Source organism: Hyaena hyaena, unplaced genomic scaffold (genome assembly GCF_003009895.1).
Source record: "Hyaena hyaena isolate Hyena2069 unplaced genomic scaffold, ASM300989v1 scaffold_1074, whole genome shotgun sequence".
In the NCBI taxonomy this organism is placed as follows: domain Eukaryota; kingdom Metazoa; phylum Chordata; class Mammalia; order Carnivora; family Hyaenidae; genus Hyaena; species Hyaena hyaena.
The window spans coordinates 475,671-502,039 of record NW_024081711.1 but is presented as its reverse complement, the minus strand read 5'-3'; the positions used below and the strand labels follow the sequence as shown (position 1 = coordinate 502,039).

Here is a 26,369-nt window from a genome sequence, read left to right as displayed (position 1 = left end):
TTTTATAATAGGATTCTCTTACTAAGATGGGGGACATGCACAAAGAGTTTGAACAATCTCAGAGAAACTATGTGAAAGAAATTGAAAATCTGAAAAATGAATTAATGGCAGCACATTCCAAACACAGTGAAGATAAAGCTAGATTGCAAAAGGAACTGGAAGAAGCAACAAAAAAACAATTAGAACTTTCTGAACAACTTAAATTTCAGAGTGACTGTGAAGATAATGTTAAAAAACTACAAGAGGAGATTCAGAACATCAGGCCAGTCTTCGAGGAGCAAATTTTATATCTGCAAAAGCAATTAAGCACTGCTACAAATGAAAAGGAGCAAGAAATTACACATCTCCAAGAAGTCATTGAGGCTAATTCCCAGCATTACCAAAAAGATGTTAAGAGTTTGCAAGAAGAGCTTTTGCAATTGAAAGTTGCACACCAAGAAGAGGTGAAAGATTTGATGTGCCAAATAGAAGCATCTGCAAAAGAACGTGAAGCAGAAAAAAGTAATTTAAATCAGCTAGAGAATTTAGTCAGACAATGTGAGGCAAGTGAGAAGAACATTCAGGAGAAATCTGAATGTGAGTTACAAAACTTAGAGAATACACCAGATGCAGACAATGAAAATCGAATGTGTCCTATGCTCTTACAAGAAGAAGCTTTTGTAGAACAAGTAGTAAACGAAAAAATCAAACACTTAGAAAACACCTTAAAAGAACTGGAGTCTCAACATAGTATCTTAAAAGATGAGGTAACTTACATGAATAATCTTAAATTAAAACTTGAACTTGATGCACAACATATAAAGGATGAGTTTTTTCATGAACGAGAAGACTTAGAGTTTAAAATTAATGAATTATTGCTAGCCAAAGAAGAACAGAGCTGTGTAATTGAAAAATTAAAATCTGAACTAGAAGATTCAAACAAACAATTTTGCTATACTGTAGAACAACATAACAAAGAAGTACAGAGTCTTAAGGAACAGCATCAAAAAGAAATATCAGAACTAACTGAGACACTTTTTTCAGGTTCAGAAAAAGAAAAATTAACACTAATGTTTGAAATACAGGGTCTTAAGGAGCAGTGTGAAAACCTACAGCAAGAAAAGCAGGAGGCAATTTTAAATTATGAGAGTCTTAGGGAGATTATGGAGATCTTACAAACAGAACTGGGGGAATCAGCTGGGAAAATAAGTCAAGAGTTTGAATCAATGAAGCAACAGCAAGCATCTGATGTTAATGAACTTCAGCAGAAACTCAGAACTGCTTTTAATGAAAAAGATGCTCTTCTTGAAACTGTGAATCATCTCCAGAGAGAAAATGAAAAGTTGTCCCAACAAGAATTAGTGCCAGAACTTGAAAATACCATAAAAAGTCTTCAAGAAAAGAATGAAGTGTGTTTAGTTAGTCTCAGTCAGAGAGATACCATGTTACAAGAACTTGAAGCAAAGATAAGGTCCCTCACTGAGGAAAAAAATGATATCATAAGTAAAATAAAAACTTCTTCTGAAGAGATGGAGAATCTCCATAAAAAATGTGAAAGGGAAGAAAGACTGATCATAGAACTTAGGGGAAAAGTGGAGCAAACTAGCCACTACAACAGCGAACTAGAACAAAAGGTAAACAAATTAACAGGAGAACTGGAAGAAACTTTAAAAGAAAATGATCAAAATAACCAAAAAGTAGAGAAGCTTATGATTCAATTAAAAGCTGTCTCTGAGGACCAAGAAGCACTGTCATCTGAAGTAAAGTCTCTTTATGAGGAAAATAATAGATTAAGTTCAGAAAATAACCAATTGAATGGGGATTTGGAAGCTCTCCTGTCCCAGAAAGAAGGAGATGTTAAGCTTAAAGAACACATTTCTGAATTAGAAAAGAAACTTCAGTTAACAGTTGCAGAACGAGATAATTTAAGTACACTGTTTGAAAATGAGCAGGTTCAGAAGTCATTTGTCAAAACTCAGTTGTATGGTTTTCTGAAGCAGATGGAGTCAAAAGTTTCAGAAGAAAATGAAGAGCAAGATGTTGTAAATATTCTGCGAACTGTAGGTGAATCCTTAGCTAAAATAAATGAAGAAAAACAAAACTTGATATTTCAATATGATGAAAGGATGACAGAGTTAGAAAAAAAGATTAAGTGCCTTCAAAAAGAGAATGTAGTTCAGCATGAAGAACTTCAGTCTCTACTAAGAGACCATGAACAAGAGAAAGTTCTCTTAAGGAAAGAATTAGAAGAAACCCTGTCACATAAAGAGGCCCTGCAGTCTGATCTTCTAGAAATGAAGAATGCTAATGAAAAAACAAGGCTTGAAAATCAGAATCTGTTAAGTCAAATTGAAGAAGCCTCTAAAAACTTACATAGCAAAAATGAAACCCAGAATGAAAGAGAACAGTCTTTTGTAAGAGAGCTTGAAAACCTGAGGCTATCGCTGGAACAAAAGGAAGCTGAACTGCAGGACATGAGAGCCGAGTTCTTGTTATTAAAGGTACTATTATTTCAGTTTTATTAGTTTAAATAAATTCTTAGTTCTAGTACTAGACTCTAGAAAATACATTAAGTTTTTACGGTATTAAGTCAGAAGTAAATTGTTTTCTGAAAAGTACATTTAAACATTTTCATGTTATGTATTCTGTATCCATATTGGTCACATTTTGGGTTTAGATCATTTTAGAATCTTGATCTTGCATAAGATTAAATGATTAAGGGGTTAAATGTCTTGGTCAAAAATTGCATAACTAGTCAACACCAAAACTACAACATGAAAAAACTTGAATTTCATTCTTGTGTGATATACATACTACCTTTCTGAAAGAACACTGTTGAGCAGAAAATTGGGCTATTGTGTTATTTAACTTTAGCCAAAATTTTAGAGTTTTCTCCAAAAATTTTTGAAAGTATGATAAACTATAATCATTTAATCTTTTCTTTATTGCATTATGTGTTTGGTGTGTGTCAGGTTGTTCATCTTGGCCTTGGATACTACTGTTTTTTTACAGTAAATGCTATATGTATAAGGTCAGTATTACTTGGTCCATCAAGGTAAGAAAAAGACTGCTCATCAAATTGCTTTTTGTGTGAATTTTCTTTAATGAGGATTTTCTCATGCTTGATATGATGACCAATCAGTTTATCATGGGGAATGAAGTGATTTTCTTTTTGTTTTTCCTATAAAATCTAGGATTCCTTAGAGAAATCACCTGTAGAAAATGATCAACCTTCTTTAGTAAAAGAGTTGGAAGAAAAAATAGGTAAGCGTGGTTTTGCATATGTTGTTGCAAAGAATTACACAGATTCTTCTAGTGTTAGAATATATTGAGAAATGTAGTAGGTGATTAATGAGTTGTGAAATCATAATAACTAGCTGTCTCTTTCTAATGCCCCCATTTTTGCTTCTCTGCCATCTGTTTGCTTTCCTTTCCAAAATTACCACTTTCTTGTTTCATTGTTTAATCCAAAGGACTGATATGATTCCATTTATAAGTGGTTCCATGTTGGTTTGGGGATTTTTCATTCATTTAACAAAGTTTATTTGAATGCCCAGCTAGATAGGCACTGGTATTAGCAAGTGATTAAGATACAGACTATGTCTTCAAAGAGCCAAGTGCTGGAAGGGGCTATGCTTGCAGTAGTTTTAGGTGTTGACAAGGTATGTATAATGCTGGAAGTACAGGAAGGCATGATTAGCTGTCTGTCTACAGGTAGGAAAAACATCACAGAATAGGCTATACTTTTGTTGTGTATTGAAAATGAGAAAATTGACAGGAAAAGAAAAGTATTCTGACAGGAGGGAACAGCAGGTGCATGAATATTAACATATATAACATCAAGGAGCATACCAAGAAGTTCCTGGAGAGGCAGGGATCCTACCACACAAGCACTAGAACGTGTGCAGAGAAGTTGGGACTCTGTCCTATACACATCTCCATCATAGTAACACTATGGAGTAGCTATTTTATTCTCATTTTAAACAAAGAAACAAATACGTAGAAGTATTAAGTAATGTGCCCATAAATCTTCAACTTAATGTCTAATTAGTCTGGTAAGGGAGAGGTAGCAAAGGAAGTTGGAAGATTTGAAAATGAATCCTTGTTTTCTTCTAGTGGATGACTGGGGCAAGTAGGGTTAGATGAGATTAGGAACTCAGTTTGAGACAAATTAAATAACAACTCAGATGGTAATGTCTAGTGGACTGCTAAATTATGCAAATCTGGAGTTAGGGAGAGAGAGCTAGATGAGAGATAAATTGTAGTTCACAGAATAGTTAAAAGCCATGAGGTGGAGATCACCAAGGAAGTGAATGTAGAAAAAATATGAAGACCAGAGACCATTCTCTGTCATTTAAAAATCTGAAAGATGAGAACAGCACAGGAGATTGGGAAGGAGCAGCCAGTGAGTTAGGAAAATTCAGAACATAAACATAAAATGTGTTGGAAATTAAGATCAGTGAAGTGCAAGTTAACAGAAGTGTTTAAAGAAGGAAAAATATATTTAACCATGGCAAGTGCTGCAATAGGTCAAGTAACATCAGTTCAAAGAACTAATCTTTGGATTAAGCAACATAAAGGTCATTGGTAACTTGATAACCTTTTCCGTGAAATGCTAAAGCCAGAGCCTGAATGAAATGAGTTCAAGAAAAAAATGGGGGAAGAGAAATTTGAGAGCGTGTATACACAACTCTTACAAAGGGTTTTACTTATAAAAGAGATTAAACAGTATCCAGAGGGGAAGTATGGTGGTTTGCCTTTGTGTGTCTGTGTGTGTGTGTGTGTGTGTGTGTGTCTGTGTTATGTTTCAGCAATCTTTTTGTGACCTTTCCCATCCTCTTTGGTGCTTCCACTATTTGTTCTTGACATTTTCTTGATATTTTCCTTTTGCATGTTATGAAAAAATCCATTAGAGGGGCACCTGGCTCAAGTCAGTTGGGTGGTCAGCTCAGGTCATGATCTCACGTGTTCATGAGTTTGAGCCCTGCATCATGTTCCATGCTGACAATATAGAGCCTGCCTGGGATTCTCTTTCTCTCCCTCTCTCTCTGCCCCTCCCTACTCTCTCTCTCTCAGAATAAATAAATAAACTTAAAAAAAAGAAAAGAAAAAGTCCATTAGAGAGGGGGATACGCTGCACAGGAAAGAGGCAGCATTGCTGCACTGATGCCGGAGTAGGTGAGGGGTGTAGGATGAGTTGCAAGAGTGGAACAATTGGCCAGTGCTACACCCACAGACAAAACAATCTCCTGTAACAAGCAGAGAAGGGCAGAGTCTGTGAGCACAGGTGCATCTGAGTTAATGAGCAAGGACAGAAATTCAGATAACTTAAGCAGAAATATCAAGAAGTAAGATCTGGAACACAAGAGTTGAAATAGAGGAAATGGCTAAGATGTTAAGGAAGAGATAAGGATTGGAGTGTGTCTACAGAGCAGAAGTATTTAACTGTATCTGATATTTCCCCACATGATCCTGATTGCAAATTGCCGCCTAAAATCCTACCATAGTTGAGTTTCTAGGAAATCTTCTAGAAGATCTTATAGAAGAGTACTAATAGCCTCTCCAGTTCCTAGACACTTATGAAATGAGTAAGCTATTTTGACAGTTGAAAGGAAATGGACATTTTTTACATTGTTTCCCTTGCTTAGGTAATGACTAAGCGTTCACTTAAAAAATAGATATTAATATTTTTGCTACTTATTTTATTACTTTTAATTCCAGATTACAAACTTTGTGTTCCAGGTTAAAGGTCAATTTCTAAGGCTAAAACAAGTAAATAATTTAGATTTTTTCCTTTTGAGTTCATGTATAATCCTTTCATTTTGTGTTTTTAGGATATCTGGAAAAAGAGTCCAAAGAGAAAGAGGAAAAAATAAGTAAGATAAAACTAGTTGCTGTGAAGGCAAAGAAAGAACTAGATTCCAGCAAAAAAGAGGTAAGGTGATTTAAATATGCAAGATTCAAGAATCTTACATACTAAAAAGTATAATTTTTCTGTCCATAAAAAAATTTTTTAGGGGCGCCTGGCTGGTTCAGTCAGTAGAGCACATGACTCTTGATCTCACCATCATGAGTTCAAGCCCCATGTTGGGTGTAGCGATTGCTTAAAAATAGAATCTTAAAAAAAGAAAACAAAAACAACTTTTTAATCATATATTTAAAACAGGTCCAAACTCTACGGGAAGAGCTTGAATCTGTTCGATCAGAAAAGGATCAGTTGTCTACTTCCATGAGAGATCTCATTCAAGGAGCAGAAAGCTATAAGGTAAAAGTAGTTATTTTAATAGCAAGTTTTATTTGTAAGTTCTAAGTTAAGGAATGTTCTAGAAATGTAAAACTTGCTCACTAGACAGTCACTTTGTATTTTTTAGTAATTTTTTTCTATTTTTTTGTGTAATGTCATAACATCCTAGTATCAAGATTTTAAGTGTCTGAGATTTAAAGTACCTTCAAACTATTGTTTTTTAAAACCAAAATTCTGTCTTGGGATTTTTTAATAAAATCAGTAATGAAAAAGATGACTATTATTACTGTTATTATTTTATATTCTGGCCAAGTGAATAAACTTGAAGCTCAAACAACAGGTTTAAAAGGAAAGTGAAAGCATTAGGTAATGTGCTGACCTAACATGAGAATCTATTGTAAAAAAAAAATTTAAAATAAGAAAGTGCAACAAAATCACTAATGTAAATAAATACCATTACATTCTTGTATGTACACATTCAGCAAATATTTAGTCAGACTAAGTACTGAGTACTAGGGGATGCAGTCAACCAAATAGACTAAATTCCTGCCCTCCAAGGACTTAAATTCCAATGGCAATAACAGGTAAACAAAAATAAGAAACTTAGTGTGTATAGCAATAAAAGAGGATGGTTTGGACAAGAGAGTGAGCCAAGTGGGATTCCCTAGAAGCCAAAAAATAAAATTTCTGGAAGAACTTTAATGAGAAAATTTGGTACTTCATGAAGAGAACTGCAAAACATATATATGGCAACTATTATTATTTGATATACTAGTTTTCAGATTGGCTTACATGTTTTGAAACAATTTCACTAAAAATTTATTTTTTTTGCTTAGGTAATCTTGACAATTATTTTAAGTTTAAAACAAAATAAGCTCACAAGAATAGTTAATATTTTTTAAAGTAAAAAAAGAAAACAGACATCTTTCTGTAGCAGGTGCTGAAATTTATTATAAAACCATAATAATGTGATATGGTTCTGATATAAAAATAAGATACTAATGTAACAGAAGACAGAGACCTCTATATAACAACAAACACTAATAGGCCAGGCTCTTTTCTAAGCACTTTACATATCTTATCACACTTAATTCTCAAAAAACAAACAAACAAAAAAACCCCCAAATATATTATTAACATTGCCACTATCACAGAGCAAGTAACAGAATAAAACCAAGTTTGGATTCAGGTGGTCTGGTTCCAGATCTGTTCTATCACCAGGTAAGCTGTATTATATACTAGCCCAGCAAGATTTGAAAACATTGAAACCAACAAAGAAAGAATTAAGTAACTACTGCAGAATAAGTTACTTAGATTTTTACTTTACTCCTACATACCAAAATAAATTCTAGGTTAATTTAGAGAGTTTTGTCAAAAGTGAAAAGAATTTTTTAAAACCTAGTATAAAACATTTAATCATATGACCCCTGGGTATGAGATCTGTTTATAAACTTAAAAGCAATTGAATTTACAAAGAAAAAGATAGATTGTACTATATAAAATATAAAATTAACATGAAAATATGACAAGGGATTAATAACCTTAACATATAGTATTTGATGCATCCATTTCTTAAAACACTTATTTGAAATTTAAATATAGGCTTATTTGTCTTTTATGAGCCATTAGCAGCATGCTTCTTTACATTTTAATCTAATTTATTAATTTTCTCCATGGGTAGACCAGGTATGCCAATTTCTTTGTTTAAAATATAAGGTGCTTGGGTGGCTCAGTCGGTTAAGCACCTGACTTCGGCCCAGGTCATGATCTCATGGTTCATGAGTTTGAGCCATGCTTAGGGCTCTGTGCTGACAGCTCAGAACCTGGAGCCTGCTTTGGATTCTGTGTCTCATTTTCTTTCTGCCCCGTCCCTACTTATGCTGTGTGTCTCTCTCTCAAACAATATATAAACATTAAAAAAATGTTTTTTAATATAGATTTCAGGGGCACTTGGGTGTCTCAGTCGGTCGAGTATACAACTCTAGATTTTAGCTCAGGTCATGATCCCAGTGTCATGGGATCAAGCACTGTGTCAGGTTTTGTGCTGAGGGTGGGGCCTTCTTAAGATTCTTTCTTCGCCTGCCCTCTCCCCTGCTTGCGCAGGTCCACACTGTCTCTCAAGAAACAATAAAAATAATATATATAGATTTCAAAGGACTTAAAAAAAAGAATATCAAAGGATTGGGAGACAAGTAGAAAAGGTATAACTGCATAATGAGAATGCTCATAGGAAAAGAAAGACATGCCTTTCAAGAATCGTTAAAAGTTTAGGGCGCTTGGGTGGCTTAGTAGGTTAAGCATCCAATACTGGATTTCAGTTCAGGTCATGATCTCACAGTTCGTGGGTTTGAGCCCTACATCAGTCTATATGCTATTAGCACAGAGCCAGCTTGGGATTCTCATTCTCTCTCTCTCTCTCTCTCTCTCTCTCTGTCTGCCCCTTCCCCATTCACACACATGTTTCTCTCAATAAACTCTTTTAAAAATTGTAAAAGTTCCTTAGAGAAGGAAAATGATATAGGTCAGACTCAGAAAACAATACTGAAGAACAAAATGGGAGGATTAACCTGATTTCAGGACTTACTGTATAAAACTACAGCAATCAAGACAATGTGGTATTAGAAGAATACAGAAATAGATCAGTAGGAGAGAATAGAGAGCCCAGAAATAGACCTATATAAATATAGTCAACTGATCTTTGACAATGGAGGAAAGACAATCTTTTCAATAAATGTTACTAAAACAACTAGATGTCCACATGTAAAAAAAAAAAAAAGTTGAATCTAGATACAAACCTCATACCCTTCACAAAAATTATCTCAAAGTGGATCACAAGCCTACATGTAAAATAGAAAACTATGAAACTCCTAGAAGATAACTAGAGAAAACTTAAGTGAATTTGGATGTGACAATGATTTTTAGATAGAACACCAAAGGCATGATCCATGGAAGAATTGGTAAAGCTATATATATTTGTTTAAACTACAAATATCTGTTCTGTGGAAGGTAATGTCAAGAGAATGAGAAGGCATAGATTGGGAGAAAATATTTACAAAGGACATATATCTGATAAAGGACTGTTATCCCAAAATATGCAAAGAATACTAAAACTCAACAGTAAGAACACAAAAACTTAGCAGATACCACACCAAAGAAAATAAATGAATGAAAATAAGCATATGAAAAAATACTTCACACCATATGTCATCAAGGAAGTGTAAATTAAAACCATGATATAACCACTGCACACTTATTAGAATGGCCAAAATCTGAAACACCGACACCACCAAATGCTGACAAAGACATGAGCAGTAGGAGCTCCCATCAGCAAATCTGGTGGGGGTGCAAAATAGTACAGCCTTTTTAGAAGTTTGGCAATTTCTTAAAAAACTAAACATACTCTTAACCATACAATCTAGTAACCATTGGTGTTTACCCAATGGAGTAGGAAAGTTATATCCACAGAAAAACCTGCACATAGGTGTTTATAGCAGCTTTGTTTATAATTGCCAAATTTTGGGAACAACCAAGGTGGCCTTCAGTAGATAAATGAATACATGGGTACATCCAGACAATGGAATGTTTCAGCACTGAAAAGAAATGAGCTATGAAGCCATGAAAAGGCATGGAGGAAACTTAAATGCATACTACCAGCAACCAAAAGAAGCCAGTCTGAAAAGTTTACATAATTTATGAGTCTGAGTATATGACATTCTGGAAAGGCAAAAGACAGTTAAAAACAAAAAATCAGTGGTTCTCATGAGTGGCTCTCATGGGTCTTGGGGAGGAAGGGATGAATAGGTGGAATAGAGGATTTTTAGGTTGTGAAACTACTCTGTATGATACTGATTAATGGTGGATGTATGTCATTATAACTTTGTCCAAAGCTAGAGAAGGTACACCACCAGAAGTGAACCCTAAAGTAAACTCTGGACTTTGGATGGTGATGTGTCAGTGTAGGGTCATCAATTGTAACAAATGTGCAATGGGGTGGGACTTACAGATAATATAGAAGGTTCTGCATTTGGCAGTGGAGGAGTAATAGGAAATCTCTGTACTTTCCTCTCAGTTTTGGTGTGAACCTAAAACTGCTCTTAAAAAATGAAGTCTATTAAAACATTTTTATTTTTTATTAAAAAAATTTTTTTAACGTTTATTTATTGAGAGACAGAGCACGAGCAGAAGAGGGGCAGAGAGAGAGAGGGAGATACAGAATCCGAAGCAGGCTCCAGGCTCTGAGCTGTCAGCACAGAGCTGGACGCGGGGCTCGAACTCACAAGCTGTGAGATCATGACTTGAGCCAAAGTTGGCTGCTTAACCGACTGAGCCACGCAGATGCCTCTAAAACACTTTTTAAAATACATTTTAGGGGTGCCTGGTTGGCTCAGTCAGTTAAGCATCTGACTCTGAATTTAGGCTCAGGTCATGATCTCAGTGAGTTCAAGCCCCACATAGGGCTCTGTGCTGACAGTGTGGAGCCTGCTTAGGATGCTCTCTCTCTTCCCGCCCCTCCCCAGCTTACTCGCTCGCGCTCTCTCTCTCCGCCCCTCCCCAGCTTACTGGCTCCCTCTCTCTAAGTAAGTAAACCTTAAAAAAAAAAATACATTTTATAGTTGTACAATTTTCTCAGTCTTTGAATAAGCTAGGGATTCCATTTATGATGAAACAATAGGATGTAAGATTAAATCGGTACTGATATGATTAAGAATGATGACCACTTTTTATAAAAATAGACATAACTGAGCTCTGTTAGGTTCCTCAGAGAATATCAGTATTGGGATGCTGAGGAATTTTATAGACTTGTGAATCTGGCTAGTGTTTTTTTTCAGTGTTCCTATCACTTATAATAATCATTTTTATCAGTTTTTTAATTTTTAAGACAAAGAGAGTGTGTACATGCACACATGAGCAGGAGGAGGAGGAGAGAGAGAGAGAGAATATCCCAAGCAGACTCCATGCTCAGTGTAGAACCTGATGCAGTGCTTCATCTCATGACCGTGGGATCATGACCTGAGCCAAAATCAAGAATTGGACACTTAACTGAGTTCCCCAGGCGGCTCTTAGTTGTTTCATATATCTTTTTTAAAGATAGGAAGATGCAACAGTCTGAAGTGATGATAATTTGTAATTATTCATTCGCTTAGAAGCAGTATTGGCATATTCATTGAAGAAATTAGACCATTGCATGCATGGCATTTATTTTTTGTTCCAGTGCTCCCCTTAGGAATAATATGATTATAGTCAGAATTTCCTGTGGCAAGCCAGTATTTACTTAAGTCAGCTTTGTTATAGGAATCCCATTTTTGTAACTCTTGAAAACTATTAGAGTCATAGCAAGTAAAAACAAGAACAAAAACAAGATAGAGTTTAAGAAGATAAAGATCTCTGATATATAAAGTTAGAGGAATCTGCACAAATAGCATGGAATCTTCTCTCTGTGGAAGACAAATGATTTCCCAACCCCAAATTCATTTAAGCCAGGAAATAGCATAACCCTCAGGCAAATAAACATGGACAAACATATATATATATATATATATATATATATATATATAAGCCAGCTTCTAGGTTCCCAAATCCTGCTTTTTGCCGATTATTAGATAGGTAGACCATAAAATTGAAACTTAGATTCCAACATTCAGCTTCAGCTACCAGTGTGGATAATAGTTGATTATGTGTAAGTGAGAATTAGAAACAAAATTAGACTTGGCCAAGAATCAGATTTGGCAAGCAAGAGCCAGAAAGAGCCTATAATTGTCACACATGAAACCCCAGAGCAGTCTGGGAAGGGGAGCCAAGGACTTCAGAGGTCCTGGTCTGGATGAAGGCCACTTTTTAGGCTTTCCAAAATAAACTTTCAAAGAAAACTTAAATTTTGTTAGTTACTGTACACAAATTCACTTATGTGGGGAACAGTCAGTAGTTTTCTGGAACAAAGGCAAAAACAGTATTTATTAGAGGAGAGAAGAAAAAAACACTAAATGCAGTCTTAAAACAGTGAATCTCATTTACATATTTTGGAGAATAACCTGATTTGCCAGTATGTTGCAAAAATGTCAGCCCAGGCATTTTGTTCTTAAGTAGGGACCAACCAAAAATATCAAAGAAAATTCCATTGGTTTTAGAGTCCAGAAAATGTTAAATGTCTTGCCACAGAAAATGAGAGACTAATTTTATAAAATATCTTCCCATGTCCTTATACTTACACCTTATACCTTATATTAGGCCAGGCCTCATCACAATTCCCTCATCACAATTCTTTAGGGGAGTTAATAGGCCACCAGGTTAAACTTTTTCTTCTCCCTCTTTAAATCTTGTTTATGTTCTAGAAGTTTCTTGATGACTAGAATGTATTTAACTTGCTGATACTGTACAAGTGTAAGATCCTTTTGCCCTCTAATAGTTCCATCCCATACTAAAGTTCTCTGAACTATGTTAATTTTATAATACAGTGCCAATTAGATGTTCTGTCAAATGTTGAACTTCGATAAGTTTTAAACTTTCAGAATGGACTCAAATGTTACATCAAGAAGGCTTGGTAATACAGTCTGATTGGTCAAAAGTATAATTGTCTAAAGTTACATCATTTTGTCTTTTACTCAAGAATCTTTTATTAGAATATGATAAGCAGTCAGAGCAGTTGGATGTGGAAAAAGAACGTGCTAATAATTTTGAACATCACATAGAAGAACTAACAAGACATTTAAGGAATTCGACTTTTCAGGTAAAAAAAAATTTGGAGGTATAATTGACATGCAGCATTATATTAGTTTAGTTTTAGGTGTACATCATTATTTGTATATATTGTGAAGTCTAGTTAACACCTGTCCATATGTAGTTACAGAATTTTTTTCCTTGGAATTAGAACTTTTAAGATTTACTCTCTTAGCAACTTTCAAATATTCAATACACCGTTATTAACTATAGCACCATGCTATACATTTCATGACTTATTTATTGTATAACTGGAATTTTATACCCTTTGACTTCACTCATTTCATCCATACCCTACCTTGTGCCTCTGGCAACCACATATTCTATGAGCTTAGTTGTTGTTTTTTTTTTAATTCCACATATATAAGAGATCATATGGTATTTATCTTTCTCTGACTTATTTTACTTAGCATAATGCTCTCAAGGTCCATTCATGTTGCCACAGATGGCAAGATTTCATACTTCTGTATGGCCGAATAATATCCCATTATATATATACACACTACATTTTCTTTATCCATTCATTGTCAGTGCATACTTAGGCTATTTCCGTATCCTGGCCATTGTAAGTCATGCTGCAGTGAACATGGTTGTGCATATATCTTTGTGAGTTAGTGTTTCTGTTTTCTTCAGATAAATACCCAGAAGTGGAATTACTGGATCATATGGTAGTTCTGTTTTTAATTTCTTGAGAACTTCCATAAGGTTTTCCACAGTGGCTGCACCAATTTACATTCCCATCAACAGTGCACAAGGGTTCCCTTTTCTCCACATCCTTGCCAACACTTGCTGTTTCTGTTTTCTTGATGATAGCCATTCTAACAGGTATGAGATGATATTTAATTGTGGTTTTGATTTGCATTTCTTTGATGACCTGTGATGTTGAACATCTTTCATCTGTATGTCTTTGGAAAAATGCCTGTATAGATATTTTGCCCATTTTTAAATCAAATCGTTTGGTTTTTTGCTACTGAGTTATATGAGTTCTTTATTTAGGCTATTAACCCATTACCAGATATAAGGTTTGCAAATATTTTCTCCCATTCAGTAGAGAATTTGCCTTTTTATTCTCTTGATGATGGTTTCGTTTGCTGTAAAGAAGCTTTTGAATTTGATGCAGCCCCATTTGTTGATTTTTTGTTGTTGTTGCATTTGCTTTTGGTATCAGGTTCGAAATATATTGACAAGACCAGCATCAAGTTTCCAGTGTCTAAGAGCCTTATGGTTTCAGGTCTTACATTCAAATCTTTAAATCATTTTGAATTAATTTTTGTGTAAGATGAAGGTAGTAGTCCAGTTTCAGTCTTATGCATGTGGACATCCATCTTGTCCAACACCATTCATTAAAGAGACTGTACTTTTCTCATTGTATATTCTTGGCTCCTTTGTCATAAGTGAGTTGACCATATAATCATGGGTTTATCTCTGGGCTCTTTATTCTGTTTCATTGATCTGTGTGTCTGTTATGCCAATAATATACTGTTTTGAGTACTATAGTTTTGTAATATAGTATGAAATCAGGGAGCACAATAGCACCAGTTTCATTCTTCTTTTTCAAGGCTATTTGGGCTCTTTTCAGGTTCTGTACAAACTTCGGAATTGTTCTAGTTCTCTGAAAAATGCCATTGGATTTTTGTTAGGGATTGCTTTGAATCTATAGATTACTTTAGTCAAGATAACAATATTTGGAATTTTGAAAACTATTAATTCTTCCAATCTAAACATAGAATATGTTTTCATTTATTTGTGTCATCTTCAATTTCTTTCATCAGTGTCTTAAAGTTTTAAGGATACAGGTCTTTACTAGCTACTTATTTTTTCTTTTTGATGCAGTTTTGAGTGGAATTGTTTATTCTTAATTCTTCTTTCTGATAGTTTATCATTAGTGTACAACAGATTTCTGTATATATTCTGTAGCTCTACTGAATTCATTTATTTTAACAGTTTTTGGGTGGAGTCTTTAGGGTTTTCTATACATAGTATCCTGTCATCTGCAAATAGTGACAGTTTTACTTCTTCCTTTCTAATTCGGATGCCTTTTCTTTTTCTTGCTTATTGCTGTGGCTAGGACTTCCAATACTATGTTAAATAAAAATGTCAAGCGTGGAAATCTTGTCTTGTTCCTGATTTTAGAGGAAGAGCTTTTCACCATTGAGTATGATGTAGTTGTGGGCTTGTCATATACGGACGGCCTTTATTATGTTGAGGTACATTCCTTCCACACCCACTTGGTTGAGAGGACTTTTCAGGTAATTTTAAATTGAGTAAATGCAAACATGAAAATTGTAATATATTCAATTTCAATATTTTTTGCATAATAATTTTTAATTAAAATTAATAGAAACTTAATTTTATTTTCCTTTTCCCACTGTTGGGGGAAGACTATAACAAAATAGCTGGCAACTTTCCTGTCTTATCTACTGCTCTGATCTCAGATTCCTGAGGTGGTTTTGGTTTTGTTTCTTTTTTGTTAACAATAATAGTGTTTTATTTGTAAAAAACAAAACAAAACAAAAAAAACAAACAGTAATAGTGTTTTAAACTTAATTCTCAATTTTACATTATGTGGAATTGTTTTTGAAGTCTTCACTTTTCAAATTGTGCCAATAATCTCATAATGTACCATTTTATTCTTCCTCTCGTACATATTTTCTGCATGTTTACAGTAGTGAACATTTGTCATTCTAGTGTGAAAAATTAAATTCTGATAATGAAGATCTCCTGGCTCGTATAGAGACACTACAATCTAATGCAAAGTTATTAGAAGTACAGATATTAGAAGTCCAAAAAGCCAAAGCAGTGGCAGATAAAGAGTTGGAAGCCGAAAAACTTCAGAAAGAACAGAAGATAAAGGTACAAACAGTCCTGTGGGATTAATTTGTTATATAGTAATATTTTTATTATGTTACTTAAGTGAAGGAAAGACTGGATACAACAGAGTTCATTAATTCCTTAATGTTTGTCAACTATGAATATGAGAATCCCAAGATATGATTTTGGAGTGCACATTTTTTAAATATTAAAATATTTTCAAGCTTTTTATATCTTAGTATGTCACATTCATTTTATAGACCCTTACAAATACCTTTTTAATGCTGGTTGGCTTGGGGGATGGGGTGATGTTATTTTTATTTTTAATTTCAGGAGCATGCCAATTCTGTAAATGAACTTGAAGAACTTCGGCTGCAACTTCAGAAGGAAAAGAAACAGCTTCAGAAAACTATGCAAGAATTAGAACTGGTTAGAAAGGTAAAATAAACTACTAAATTCCAAACTGAGGTCAATATTCCCAGTGTTGAACTATTCTAATAGTTTAGAAAGGAAATATTTCAAAAACAAGGTTTTTGAGGTACTAAAATAATCTTGTGTAAATTGTTAGCCCTAAAAAATTGCAAGTTTAACTTATTTCTCTCAGTCCTGTTTTTTCAGAAGAATCTCAGCTCACAAATGATTAGATTTTGGTTTGATACTTCATTTTTTGTACAGAATTGTTCTATGACACATGAAGATGTAATTAATGTCAACAATGGGAATTTGTATTATACTTAAAACTTTGGCTAATTTTTCTCTAGTTCTTCAAAGATGAGGCTAAAAAGAAAGGTACTCTAAGAGCTGCTTAAAATGTTAATATTTTAGGAGCACCTGAGTGGCTCAGTTGGTCGGCGTCTGACTGTTGATCATGATCTCATGGTTTGGGAGATTGAGCCCCACTGAAAGCACAGAACCTGTTTGGGATTCTCTTTCTACCCTTCCCCCACTGCCCCTCCCTGGCTCTCTCTCTCAAAATAAATTAATTAATTAAAAATATTTTTTCAATGTTAATATTTTATAAATAAGAGCACGATGGGTAGAACTATCAATTGTGGTTAACAAGAATTATGATGAAAGTCAGTGAAATTGAGAAAGTTGGATTAAACTGTTAGAAAATACTTTATTTTATAAAATTACAAATTCGGAAGTACCAACATCTAGTTTATTCATATGATGTGTAAACTTTCTATGTTACAGAAAAGCATAATAGAATATGTTTATTCCTATGGCATAATTCATAATTATGCAGTTAGCAATTTTACAAATAAAATCAACTGATCTATTATGTGGACCTTTTATTTCTGGTATGTGCAGGATGCCCAGCAAACCACTTTGATGAATATGGAAATAGCTGATTATGAACGTTTGATGAAAGAACTAAATCAAAAGTTAGCTAATAAAAACATCAAGATAGAAGATTTGGAGCAAGAAATAAAAATTCAGAAGCAGAAACAAGAAACCCTGCAGGAAGAAATGAGTGAGTAAAACAAAATTAACTTTAACTTACAATAATTTCATCGTAACAGAATACAGGGCAGCAATATTAGTTGTTCATTTCACCAGTCTTTGACTGCCAACCATATCTTTCACACAGTGCTCACTATTCTTAAGGACCAGGAGAGTTGTAAAACCATGTTTTCTTTGGATGTGTACAGTCCACATTGGTGAATAATGCATTCACTTACTTAAACATTTCTTAGGTACCTGCTGTGTGATACAAAGATAGGAAATGGTCTTGTCCACGATTTGCTGGTTGTCAGCAGAGTAGGAACATTTAAATAGCAGTGAATACTTTTCTTTAAGGTGATTACATTCCATTCTTTCCATAAAATGATTTCTCATGTAAGCATCTAAAGCTCTAAATATTCCCAGGCACTCCTTCAGCCATATCTCATAAGTTGGTATGTTAAACTTTTTATTTTTACTCAGCTCAAGATTTTTTTAAATTTCCTTTGCATTTCTTCTTTGACTCATAGGTTATTTAAAAGTCTGTTATTTAATTCATTTGAAGGAATTTCAGATATCTTTCTGTTAATGATTTCTAACTGAATTCCTTTGTAGTTAAAAAACATATTCTGAGGGCGCCTGTGTGGCTTAGTCAGTTTAGCATCCGACTTTGGCTCAGGTCATGAACTAATGGTTCGTGGGTTCAAGCCCCACGTCGGGCTCTGTGCTGACAGCTCAGAGTCGGGAGCCTGTTTCAGATTCTGTGTCTCCCTTTCTCTCTGACCCTCCCTTGCTCACGCTCTCATGCTTTCTCTCTCTCTCTCTTTGTCTCAGAAATAAATAAAACATTAAAAAAAAATATTCGGTATGATTTCAGTCCTTTTAAGTTTATTGAGTTTTGTTTTTAGGGTTCAAAATAAGATTTCTTTTGGTGAAAGCTCTGTAAGCACTTGAAAACAGTGTGTTCAGCTGTATAAGTTGTTGGATAGAGTGTTTTAACTAATGTCAATTAAATCAAGTTAGATGACTAAGTTTTCTATATTTTTAATGGTTTTCTGACTATTCCTCTATCAAGTACTGAGAGAGGGATATTGAATTTCCTGAACATAACTCTGGATTTCTTTCTCTTTTCCCTTCTGTTAGTTTTGGCTTCATGTATTTAGAAACTCTGGAATTAGCTACATATACATTTAGAATCGTTACTTGTTCTTGGTAATTTAATTCTTCTATTATTGTGAAATGTGTTTTGTTAACACTAGTAATATTTCTTTTTCTAAAGTCCACTTTTTTTTTTTACATTTTTTATAGCATTTATTCAGTTTTGAGAGACAGAAAATGAGTGGGAGGGGCAGAGAGAGAGGGAGACATGGAATCCGAAACAGGCTCTGAGCCATCAGCACAGAGCCCGATGTGGGGCCTGAACCCACAAACCTTGAGATCATGACCCGAGCTGAAGTCGGATGCTCAACCAACTGAGCCATCCAGGCGCCCCTAAAGTCCACTTTGATATTAGTATAACCACTCCAGCTTTCTTTTGTTTATTGTTAACACAACATATCTTTTCCTATCCTTTGGCTTTCAAACTAAGTCTATAAAGTATTTCTTTTAAATAGCATATAGTTGAGTTTTCCTTTTCTCTCCAAGCTGACACCCTCTGCCATTTAATTGGAATGTGTAAGTCATTTATTTTTAACTAATTATTTCTATGAGTAGGCTACCTTATTATTTTCTATTACTCTTGTAATTCGTTTCCTTTTTCCTCTTTTTATCTGCCTTCTTTTGAATTGAGTAATTTATATGATACCATTTTATCTCCTTTATTAGCTATACCTTTGTTAGTTTTTAGTGGTTGATTTAGGGTTTATAGTTTACATCATGAACTTAATACATACTTATTACAAATTACACTTAAGTAAATTATACCACTTCATATATAGTATAAGAATCTTACAGTACTGTTTATTCCCCTCTTTTCGTCTTTGCTTTATTTTTGTCACACGCTTTATTTCACATGTTTTCCACATGTGTTAGAAATGTAATAATTGTGTTATTTTTGTTTAAAAATAGTTCTCTTTTAAAGAGAGATCAGCAAACCAGGGCCCACAGTCCACTGCTTGTTAATATAAAGGTTTTATTGAAACACTGCCATGTTCATTTGTGTGTATCATCTGTTGCTACTTTCATGCTACAACAGCACAGTTGAGTAGTTGTAACAGATACTGTATCACCTGCAAGACTATAGTATTTATTATCTTACCATTGAAAACATTTTCCAATCCCTATTTTAAAGAAATAAAAAACTAGAGAATTTTCTTAAAATATTTGCCCACATGTTTACTATCTCTGTTGCTCTTCATTTCTTCATGTTTATCCAGATTTCATCAAGTATGACTTTCCTTTTGCCTGAAGAACTCCCTTTAACATATTTTGTAACGTGGGCTATAGGTATTGAATTCTGTCATGTTTTCACCTGAAAAAAATTACCTTCATTTTTGAAAGATAGTTCTGTGCTGGGTATAGAATTTTATGATGTGCCTTGTTAATGTTTTCTTTCTCTGTTTATATCCTGCTTGTGGTTTATTGAATTTCTTTGTTGTATTTAAATTTTCTAGTTTCCTTCAAGTTGATCATATTTTTGGCCAATATTTACTTTATTATTTTTTGTTTAAATCCTGCTCTCTTTTTCCCCGTGAGACTCCAATTACACACATTAGACCATTTGATATATTACCATAGGTTAATGATGATTTGTTTGTTTTTTCATATCTCTTCTTTTTTCACTTTCTAAGCTTTTTGGATAGTTTCTACTATTAAATAGAATATAGCTTCTATTCTAGTTGTTTCTGTTATTAAATAATTTTTAAATTCTCTCATCTTCAGAGTCTAATGTGTTATCATCCAGTGATATTTTCACTTGAGATATTATATTTTTAATCTCTAGAAATGCCATTTGTGGGTTTTTTTTCTTCTTTTCCATTTATCTCTTCACTGTGTTTTCCTTTAAATCCTTAAGCATAGTCTGTAATTTCTTGTTCTAATTCTATTGATTGATTTTTTTCTCCTGTTATGAGTAATAATTTCCTACTGCTTTGCATGGAAAATAACCTTCTAATTGGATGTGAATTTTACATTGTTGAATGCTAGAATTTTTTATTCACTTATAGAGTTAGACCGGCAGGCATTTATAGATGAGTTTTATTCTGTTGTGGCCTATTTTTCATTTTTTTTAGAAGTGTAGAGTACCCTTTCCTATAGATTTAGTTCAGCCACTTTACTAAAGTAGGGATCTTCTGATGTCTACTGAATGCCCATATATGAAACAAAGTCTCTTTACTCTGGCTGGTTGGAACAATTTATAGCCCTTTGTGAGCTTTGGGAATTGTTCCAGTTATAGCTCTCTATTCACTGTTCTTTCCCCAGCCATTGTTCTTTGAATCTCAGCAAGACCATTGCTCCGTTTGGGGAGTTCCTTTCTGTACCACAGTCTAGAAATTGCCTCCTGACAGAAAGCTGGGACTGTAATACGACTCACCTTGTATATCTTCTCTCAGGGATCACAGCTCTATAGTGTTTATTGTCTAATGTCAGAAAACATAATTTTTTTTTTCATATATTTTGTTCAGTTTTCTAATTGTTTTACCATGGGAAGGTAAGTCTAAGATTTGTTACTCCCTCACAATAAGAGGCAGAAGTTCCATAAAATAATTTGAGGTGACTGCAAAGATACTACTGTACAAGATTTCAGATATGAAAATGATGAGGAAATGAGATAAAAGGAAATATTGAGGTCTAGGACGATACAGTAAAGTGAGATATAAGATCAAGACATAAAGTGTATGTTCTGTGTGCTTTTGGCATCACTAAGGTCTGTATAAATTGGCTTTGAGTTTCCCAGTAGCCTTGAAAGACAGGAGCATTATCAGGTACAAGGTTTACAATAGCCACAATATTAGAACAAATGTGATACTTGCAAGAAACATAGCTTTTCCTGGTACTAAGATGTGTGACATCTTATTTAATCTAACTTAAATATTACATAGTATTGGAGACATTTTTGGAGAGCCCAGGCACAGATGTAAAGAATCAGAATCTTAAAGGGTGGGGCAGTAAAATCTGTGTTTTCAAGGAGTGCCTGGGTTGTTCAGTAGGTTGAGTGACTTCAGCTCAGTTCATGATCTCGTGGTTTGTGGGTTAGAGCCCCATATTGGACCCTGTGCTGATAGCTCAGAGCCTGCTTCTGATTCTGTCTGTCTGTCTGTCTCTCTTCCCCTCCTCTGTTTGCCCTCTCTCTCTTTCTCTTAAAAATAACGTTAAAAAATTTTTTTAATAAAATGAAATCTGTTTTCAAGAGTCTCATATCTGATTTTGAAGTTAATGCTACCTTATGACTGTGACACATCCAGAAAAAGCAAAAAGTAAAACCACCAAATCAATAAATAATATTTAGTAAGGTCTACTGTGCATATAAGAACAGTTCACGAACTGGGAGTTTGCAAATTCAGAGACTGATAACCCGGGGGTATTACCTTGCAGGATTGGTTTATAAATGTAAATGAGTGAATTTTACCTTTACAATGATTATTTATTACAATGGGGGTTTGTAGATGACAAGTTCACTTGTTTTGCAGAATAAGCTAAGTAAGTTTCACTTATGTGACTTGAGGTTTTGTCTGCTCAGGGAATTTTTAAGCCCAGTATCCTTTTTATATTTACTTTTAACAGAAACCACTAATAATCTGTATTTGTATTCTTAATGGCATCTCCACAGTAAATAAAGTAGCAAATCTCCCATGAATGTTTCATAATGGGTACTTCTTTTAATCTGTAGCCAAATCACAGCTGAATAAAGGTGATTCTATGAATAAACAAAGCAATGAAACTACATATGCAGAATTCTGATATCTGCCTGCATCCAGGGGAAAATCTTAGAATATTCAGATAGTTGAAAGGACTGTAAAGTTTCCAGGCAATTATACATGTATCTCTCATGTACATACAATAATTTCCAACTGTGTTCTATGTGCAAATTGAATGGCAGAGCTCTAGATTATATTCCAGCAATACAAACATTTGGCTTTGTGAATGAGTGATTATGTGTATATTTGGTCATAAACCAGGCTGAAAGAGAAGATTGATACCTTAGAAAAACCAAAAAAAAATTTATTCAATAAATAAGTACAGAAATAAGTGGTACAGGCAGTTAGTGCTGAGAGTTCAGGGGGAAGAGAGATTCTACAGACTAAAACAGTTACAAGTTGGAGCTCAAGGTGGGTAAGGTTTGGAGAGAAAAGGCAGACAGGGAAAGAGTATTCTTTTATGCAGCCATAATATAAAGCAAAAGCTAAAAGAAATAACATAATTTTGGAAATCTTGATCAGTTGGAGTGAGAGACTTGACCTGCCAGGGAGAACTGAAGTATGATTAGGAAGACATTTTTGATCCAGTTCATGAAGTACCTGAAGAATGTATTAGGGCCCTTTTTAAAGACCGTGGGGGAAGATTAGTCTGCCAACATACTGGATTAATTGGAATTGTGTAGAATCTGTCAAAAGCCACCAGGCTCATGGCAGCAAAGGCCTTGGAAGGTTGGACTAAGGAGATGTGGTAGAGTAGGTAAAAGATAAAGCATCCAGACAGCATTCTGTTGGGGGAAAAAAAAAGCTGCCTAATAAATTAGCAACACACAACTTAATCTGAAACCCCTCTAACATTTGGCCCCAGACTGACTTTTCAACTTAATTCTCACTACTCTCTCACATTTTTCCTGAGACATGATCTGTGCTTTTCTGTAACTGTAAATCTCATCTCTAAAGATGCCATCACCCTTTTACGCCATCACCCTCCCACCATCGTGCCTGTGCCCACTTTTGGGAATCCTTCCTAATCTTCAATATTTCCTGTTCTGTGAAATTTTTCTTGTCTGGGGCACCTGGGTGGCTCAGTCGGTTGAGCATTAGACTTCAGCTCAGATCATGATCTCACAGTTCATGGGTTTGAGCCCTGCATCAGGCTCTGTGCTGACAGCTCAGAGCCTGGAACCTGCTTTGGATTCTGTGCCTCCCTCTTTCTCTGCCATTCCCCTGCTCACACTCTGTCTCTCTAAAAAATAAATAAACATTTAAAAATTAAAAAAAATTTTTTTCCTTGTCCTGTGCAAACTTTATATAACCTTTAGCTTCTGTGGATCTCTGTAGCCTTTTGTATTTCTTTCATACACTTATATTTTGCTTTATGTTATCATGTGAAATGCTATCTCCGATTTCATTTTTAGACTTTTGAGCTCAGGAACTTACTGTATCTTACCATAATTCCTGGAGCACTTAACAAAGGTTTCATATATAATTTATGCTTTAGAAAATGCTTTTTAGAACTGAGCAAATAGTTGCCAGAAGTTAACTCAGTTAGATTTATCATAAAGTTATAATTAAGATATATTCTTAGAGTATATGTGTTCATATTTACCAAATAATACAACTACATAAAGTTAATCATTGATTATAAGATACTTTAGTAGCACAATTACATAGTGCCCATGTAATTGGCTTAGATCAGGTGTCCAGCATACTTTTTCTTAAAGGACCAGGAAGTCAGCCTCCATGGCCTCACGAGCTACATGGCCTCTATCATACACTCTTCATCTCTTTCACAATAGGCAGTGGCCAGCTTTGGCCTGCTGGCTGTAGTTGGGCACCTGTGATCTAGACAGTAAATCCACTTGTTCCTATTTGATGTTTGTTTGTTTGTTTGTTTTAACCTCTGTTAGCATAACAGTTTTTTGTTTTTTTATCAAGTTTTAATTTGTTTCTTAGTGAATTGTCACTGATAGTCCCATTCTACAAAATAATTAGTATCACAAAAACAGACAACCACGGATGTGCCTCTGCTGTGATATAATTGGAAATACATAGCACCTCGTTTGAGGTACTTCTTTTTTTTTTAAGTTTTATTTATTTTTGAGACAGAGAGACAGAGCATGAGAGGGGAAGGGGCAGAAAGACAGGGAGATACAGAATCTGAAGCAGGCTCCAGGCTCTGAGCTCAGCACAGAGCCTGATGTGGGGCTTGAACCCACGAATGTGAGATCATGACCTGAGCTGAAGTCAGAGGCTTAACCAACTGAGCCACCCAGTTGCCCTTTTGCCCCTTGAGGTACTTCTTAAAAGTAAAGTTTTATCTTTTAAGTGTACACCAAGTATATAACTTTACTTAGAGATGTATACTGAAATATTTGCAGATAAGTGGATTTCTTGTGAAGAACAACAAAAACAAAAACAAACAAAAAAAACACACAAAACCCCAACAGAAAACACCCAAAAAGCAGTGAGAGCATAAGGAATAGGTGACGGTATAGGTTAGTGGTTGGCAAACTTTCTCAAGGGCCACACAGTAAATATTTCAAGCTTTGCAGATCACATCATATCTCTATCACCATTAGTAAAATTGTCATTGTTGTACTAAAGCAACTGTGAACAACATGTAAATAAACAAGCTTGACTGTATTCTAATAAAACTCTTTACAAAACAGGCAGCAGACAGATTTTAGCCTGTGGACCAGATTCCTATTCTGGGTGAAATAAGATTGGCTATATATTGGTAAATGTTACAGCTGAGAGATGGGTGCAGGGAGTTTATTGCACAGTTGTCACTACTGTCATGTATATTTGAAATGTTCTGTAATAAAAGGCTAAGACAAGTTTCTTTTAAATGTTTTTTTGTTTTTTTGTTTTTTTAATTTCTAGGAGAGAGAGAGAGAGAGCGTGAGCAGGGGAGGGTCAGAGAGAGAGGGAGTCACAGACTGAAACAGGCTCCAGGCTCTGAGCTGGCAGTCAGCACAGAGCCCGACGCGGGGCCCGAACCCACGAACCGTGAGATCATGACCTAAGCGAAAGTCGGACGCTTAACCGACTAAGCCACCCAGACGCCCCGACAAGTTTCTTTTAAAGATAGGTTAATATGAAGAAAAGGTTGTCATTTGTTTATTTAAAGTCCTTCATAAAAATTGTTCAATCTCTTCTGAAATTGTTTCCTTTGCTAGCTTCACTACAGTCTTCAGTGCAACAACAGGAGGAAAAAAATGCCAAAATCAAGCAGTTGCTTGTGAAAACCAAAAAAGACCTTGCAGATTCAAAGCAAGCAGTATGTTAATTTCCTATTTTCATATTTCAGTTTATGTATCTATAAAGCCCTTCTTTTTTAAATATAACCAAAATTCTTATTCTTTAGGAAACTGATCACTTAATACTTCAAGCATCTTTAAAGGGTGAGCTGGAAGCAAGCCAGCAGCAAATAGAAGTCTATAAAGTAAGATTCTTTTTACTTTTGAGGATTTGCGAAAGAAGTAAGGTGCCATGTAAGGATTTCTCTAAATATCCCTATGTACATATTTTTATATAGCCACACACGTTTTCTCCCCCAATATCCTTCCTCAACATAGAAAAAGTAGAAGCAGTAAGGCATATAAGTATGACATATAACTGAAGTATCCCATTTAGCGTAAGCGAGATTCTGTTCATGTATTTGAAAATCCTTAATGCACTAAGAATAGTACAACGTAAAATCAACATGGCCCCAGACCTGCGTCTGAGCTTTCTAAATGAGGGTGTAGTCACAACAGTCAGCATCTAAAATGGTTTTATATGCTTAGGTTGTATATGTATATATGTATACTTCCATTATTATTTTTATATATTTATAACTATTATATAATACCTTGATGTATGCAATGAAACTGAACTGTAACAAGTAGTCTGGAATTTTTTAATTTTTTATGATTGATTTTAAGGAAAACTGAATTTATGGGGAAAATATTCTATTGTCTTTACCCTTTCAATAATAATAGATTCTTTTAAATTCTAAAATTTAGTTTTATCTGTTATACATACTCATGATCCAAAACTCAAGTTTATTTAAAGGAAAGTCTGTTTGATTAGTGAAGATCCAATTTGCTAGAGCTTAATTGAAAGATTTTTATCCCAGATTCAGCTGGCTGAAATAACCTCTGAGAAACGTAAAGCTCATGAACAGCTGAAGACTTCTGCGGACCAGCACCAGCGCACACTGAGTGCGTACCAGCAAAAAGTGACAGCCCTTCAGGAAGAATGCCGCACTGCCAAGGTACCTGCTTCACATGGAAGCAGCCAACAGGGGTTATCATCACCTAGCAAGCAGTTCACGG

General features: G+C 34.7%; 1 protein-coding gene across 2 annotated transcripts in view; it reads left to right on the top strand.

Moving 5' to 3' along the window:
* GCC2 (GRIP and coiled-coil domain containing 2) overlaps positions 1–26,369 on the top strand; it is a 51,461-nt gene that overhangs the window by 8,212 nt on the left and 16,880 nt on the right. Inside the window, exons 6-16 of one of the 2 annotated variants that reach the window (XM_039222200.1) lie at positions 12–2,480; positions 3,174–3,243; positions 5,814–5,914; positions 6,146–6,244; positions 12,828–12,947; positions 15,626–15,790; positions 16,082–16,186; positions 17,063–17,225; positions 25,230–25,330; positions 25,418–25,495; positions 26,171–26,308. In XM_039222200.1, the coding sequence (XP_039078131.1) occupies positions 12–2,480; positions 3,174–3,243; positions 5,814–5,914; positions 6,146–6,244; positions 12,828–12,947; positions 15,626–15,790; positions 16,082–16,186; positions 17,063–17,225; positions 25,230–25,330; positions 25,418–25,495; positions 26,171–26,308 (3,609 nt within the window). The remainder of the gene's footprint in view (positions 1–11; positions 2,481–3,173; positions 3,244–5,813; positions 5,915–6,145; positions 6,245–12,827; positions 12,948–15,625; positions 15,791–16,081; positions 16,187–17,062; positions 17,226–25,229; positions 25,331–25,417; positions 25,496–26,170; positions 26,309–26,369) is intronic. The other variant, XM_039222201.1, reaches the window with a different exon arrangement.